The following is a 5000-nucleotide window of genomic DNA, read 5'->3' as shown; positions in this document are numbered from 1 at the left end:
AGAAATCATTTAGATGGTTAAATGCTCTGTTCCAGTGAAAATGACTTTCCTCACTCCCCCTAGCATCCCCAGGCGGAAAACCAACCTTGCAACTTTGGGACTACTGTCCCGGTAAGAGAAGTGAGAAACAAGAAACTAGTTTTAAATTGTGTTTCTTACCTTGTACCATCCATATTGTTCTGCCGAACTTATGCTAACTCTTTCGCTAGCTTGTAAACAAATCCATGTGCTTTATTGTTACCTTTTTCCACAGTTTGAAATAGCATAATGCAGAACTTCTCCAGCAGAGGGGGGAATATAGCTAATCTTACCAAGTTTCCCATTAATTAGAGGTAGTACATGTCAGGTACATACTTAATTAGAGGTAGCACATGTCAGGTACATACTTAATTAGAGGTAGCACATGTCAGGTACATACTTAATTAGAGGTAGCAGGTACATACTTGAGCGCTTGTGTTTTAGCTATGCTATTCCCTATGACCTATAACTGTGCACTTAACTCTGAAGATTGATAGGTGAGAATCAATTCAATGAAGGTCAACCAAAAACTAACCTGTGCTTGTTGCATACCACAACAGTAGCTTTGAGCCTGTAGGCTTATTTGATAAGTCCTTTTTAAAAGATAATTTCTCAGGAAATACTGTACGTTACCCCGGAAACTGACTCTCTCATGTTGGTTGACCTTGTCGTCACACAGTGCAGCGCTAATTTGCTTTGAACGGTGATCCACATTCAATTGGTCATGGGCAATTTAGCTAACCCAATTCAATTCAGCTTTCAGGCACCTTTTGAGCATCCTCTAAATACTTCCTGCTTTTTAAAAAAACTCCTTTTTTTGTTGTTGCTAGAAATCTTAGATACCATGGAAACATCTTTTCGCAATAAAAAGTCAGTGGAGACCCCCCCCAATTCCTCAACCCCTTTTGAGTGTGACTTTTATACAGATGTATTCCCACTGTGCACACAACAGGTTGCCCACTGCCATATCCCGCTGTTACGCAACATCACAGAGCTGACCGCAAAGTGTTCATGGGAGGACCATCAATAATCCCCATTCACCCACCCAGAGGTCACTCAGTACACGCACCCATGCTCTCAGCAAGATAAGAACCACACACGTGAAATTCAGCTAGTATATATATATATATATATATAGTGGCCTCAGTGAAAGAGGAGGGGGAGATGGAGAGAGTGTGTGTGTGTGTGTGTGTTTGTGTGTGTGTGTGTGTGTGAGTGTGTGTGTGTGTGTGTGTGAGTGTGTGTGGCATGCAGTGGGTATGATTCCATTTTCAAACTTTGACTGGAAAATCAAAAAATTCAAATTGAACAAAAATGTATTTATTTCTGCCGTCATTTAAATTTCCCCATCATGAAGCGGCGTGACTTAAAATCTGTTTCCTCCTAGAGATTAGTTTTGTGAACAGTAGGACATTAAAATCTTATTGCAGTCCTCCCATTAACACATACAGAATCAGACGTTTGGGAATATTGCAGTCTTCCCATTAACACCTACAAAATCAGAGGTTTGGGAATACTGCAGGTGAATTTCAGGTGCCTCTTATAGCAACATTACAATGAATGTGATCAGATTTCACAAGCTCAAAACTGCTTGAGGAGAACTACTGGTGGTTAAGGTGAAACGTGATGTGGCCTTACCTGGTCCCTTAGACGACGCAGAGCTGGGCCTTCGCATGGAGCCCATGGCTCCGCCCCTGCGGCCGCTGGGTGGGCCTCTGGACGAGGAAGACGAGGAGGACCGGCCCCCGTCCACAGAGTCTTCATCATCAAAGTTCTTATCTGCAGGAGACACAAACAAACACACACACTCTTAGCACTGCATCCATGTGCCCTGCATCCACATACATACATACAAATTACTTTTCTATAATGCCAAGGAGCCAGTTTTTGTTTTTAAGTGGCTGGACTCCCAGGGACCAGAGCCAGTAATATCAAGGAAGTTTTTCAGTGAAATTTTTCAGGGTGTTTTATGTTAAACCAGAGAAATTACAAACAGCCTCCGGCCTCATGCCTATAGCCGGAGCACAGCCGGAGCACAGCCATGAGTATACCATTCCCCAGCCCCACTCACTCTTACTCGTACCATAGTGCTTAATTATACCACCCATAGAAAAACCACAAACACTTGACTCTTCAGCAACAATCATTCCTGTATAATATATGAAACACACACACAAAAATAAGTGGCTGACCATCCCCTGCTCATCTACTGTTTTCAAACGCACTAGTCCCATGTCCCCTACAGTGGCTATTGATTGCTACTGGGCACTCTGCCCATCATTGCCTACCTAGATCTGTGGCTTAGCACTTGACCATCTGATCTGACCAGTATTGCGCAACCAACAACATGGCATTCAGCAAACAAACACATGCACAAGAACAACAGACAGACAATGGACAAAGATATCCATTCCAACATGCACAATAAAATACTTTCACAAGCCATCCACGATGACGATCTTGCAACAATCCACTCTCCAGTGACTAAGAAATGTAATAAAGACTCTAAAGAAGGGTCACGTATTTCAGATTTACGACTACGCGCTCCGGCACAGAGAACCACACACACACCATTAGAGCTGGAACTGCCATCAGGAGACCTGCTGAGAGTTACAGGCACCACTAGATAGATAGAGCGAGAGAGAGAGAGAGAGAGTAGAGAATAATCTGACAAAGGATTGATAAAAGGAGGAAAAATCAAGAGAGGTGAAGAAGAAGAGAAAGGAGAAAGGGAAACAGATTAAAGTGAGCGAGAGAGAGAGGGAGAGAGAGAAAAGAGGGAGGAGAAGACTGAAGGAGAGCTAGTGGAGGAGAGGTCAAGAGAAGCTGGAGCTAGCATTAGCGTTAGCGTCTTACGGGCACAGATCCGTTTGCACACCAGCTTCCTCAGCATGCTCTCCGCTCCTCTGCCTCGCCCGCCCAGCTGTGACCACCACAGCTCACCACACGGTCAACACCAGCGCCGCTGCCACGGGGGCTGTGAGCGCCTGTGTGTGTGTGTGTGTGTGTGTGTGTGTGTGTGTGTGTGTGAGAGACTCAGAGAGCGTATGTGTGAGGGTGTGTGTGAGAGAGGACAGGGCAAGGGGAGGGAGGGAGCCAAACAAAGCTCTCCTGAGCTAAGCTGTCAATCTGTTGTGTGTGTTTGTGTGTGTGTGTGTGTGTGTGTGTGTGTGTGTGTGTGTGTGTGTGTGTGTGTGTGTGTGTGTGTGTGTGTGTGTACACTCATCATCACTCTGAGCACAATCAGGAGATTCCGGGAATTTCACTCACCCTCTGGGACTCCTGACACAACAGTGATGTCACCTTTATCAAACTGCATTAGGCCTTGGAGATCAATGCCCATGACTCCACCCCCAACAGCTCCACGAGGGTGCGACCCAAAAGATCAGGAGATCACCACGACAACAGCAAACACTTCTATCTGCCGAGTAGAACCTATAATTGTATCTAGCTAAGGGAGCATCACTCTTAACTTAAATCAGTATACTGTATACTGGTTTGAGTTAAGAGTGATGCTCCCTAGCTAGTGACTTGTCTAATCTGCGTGTTTAAAATTTAAGTAGCAAATTTAAGTCAAAATGTGTGCCCTTTCAGACTACCAAAGGGCGCAAATTGTTGGTGCATGTCGAGTTATTAAACGTTTCAACAGGAACAGTGTCCACACTCAGGCATAACCAAAAGAAGGAAAAACCATCTCTCATCACACAATCTATCCACCTTATAGCCACCTTACACCAAACAACTTTGACAAGATTTGGGAAAGATTCTTGAAAGATTGTAGTCTTTTAACTAATGCCCCCCATTCAAGCTTTCCTCAAAAGACTCCAATCTTTCAAGAATCTTTCCCAAATCTTGTCAAAGGTGTTTGGTGTAAGGAGGCCATTACTTGTGAAATCCTACTTCCATCCGGCTTTCATCTTCTGCCCTTTCTGTTTGCATAATAGCTTAGTGCAGTCTCAGCAGGCTAACTGGAACATGCTTCAACTTATATTTCTTCCCAAATGTTGACAAATCTGCACTCAATATGGATATGCTATACAATATATGACAGATAGAAAAAATATAAGTTTACTTTTACATGGCTCACATGACGCACAAAAATCAATATAACGCAGCTTCGGCCGGAAATAGAAAACCGGAATAGAAAAACTGAATACTGAAGTGTCATGGCAACGCCCATTGTTGGCTCACTAATATGCACTAATATGAGTAACAGAAATCACACAGCGCAGATGAATTACTAATGAACTACATTGCACCTGAGGCTTACTACATACAGAGGGACTTAGTATCTTGTTATGTACATTATTAAGATGATGTACCATGAGAACAGAATTCTAGTAACAATTTCCAGCAGCTGAAGCGGAGTGTGGTGAATAGAGCAGGGCTCTTTCCATGGTCACTATGGGTGAGAGCCAAGGGCCCTCAGCTGACTGTGTGAGCGTGGGAGGAAGAGGAGAGGGCTCGTCTTCTTCAGCACTGTCACTCTGATTTACATTGAGCTCCGTTATGCTGGAGGCACGAGGGGAATAACACGGGGCAATAGAGAACGAGAACGAGAGATGGGGGTAGAGGAGGGAGAGAGAGAGAGAGAGAAGAAGAGAGAGAGATGGGGGTAGAGGAGGGAGAGAGAGAGAGAGAGAAGAAGAGAGAGAGATGGGGGTAGAGGAGGGAGAGAGAGAGAGATGGGGGTAGAGGAGGGAGAGAGAAAGAAGAGAGAGAGAGAAGAGAGAGAGAGATGGGGGTAGAGGAAGGAGAGAGAGAGAAGAAGAGAGAGAGAGATGGGGTAGAGGAGGGAGAGAGAGAGAGAGAGAAGAAGAGAGAGAGAGATGGGGTAGAGGAGGGAGAGAGAAAGAAGAGAGAGAGAGATGGGGGTAGAGGAGAGAGAGAAGAGACAGAGAGATGGGGGTAGAGATGGGAGAGAGAGAAAAGAGAGAGAGAGAGATGGGGTAGAGGTGGGAGGGGGAGAGAGAGATGGGGAA

At 44.8% G+C, this 5000-nt stretch overlaps 1 protein-coding gene across 10 annotated transcripts in view; it reads right to left on the bottom strand.

The window, feature by feature from the left end:
- The window catches only part of clasp1a (cytoplasmic linker associated protein 1a), a 145767-nt gene that overhangs the window by 66650 nt on the left and 74117 nt on the right, over nucleotides 1–5000 (bottom strand). For all 10 annotated transcript variants that reach the window (XM_076264172.1, XM_076264176.1, XM_076264175.1 and 7 more), the window contains one exon: nucleotides 1657–1797. In XM_076264172.1, the coding sequence (XP_076120287.1) occupies nucleotides 1657–1797 (141 nt within the window). The remainder of the gene's footprint in view (nucleotides 1–1656; nucleotides 1798–5000) is intronic.

The sequence above is a fragment of the Alosa pseudoharengus genome, unplaced genomic scaffold (assembly GCF_046254945.1).
Source record: "Alosa pseudoharengus isolate Yale_2024_CS ecotype anadromous, Long Island Sound unplaced genomic scaffold, YU_APseudo_1.1 YU_APseudo_1.1_scf_3, whole genome shotgun sequence".
NCBI lineage: Eukaryota > Metazoa > Chordata > Actinopteri > Clupeiformes > Clupeidae > Alosa > Alosa pseudoharengus.
This window is presented reverse-complemented; position numbering and strand designations above follow the sequence as displayed.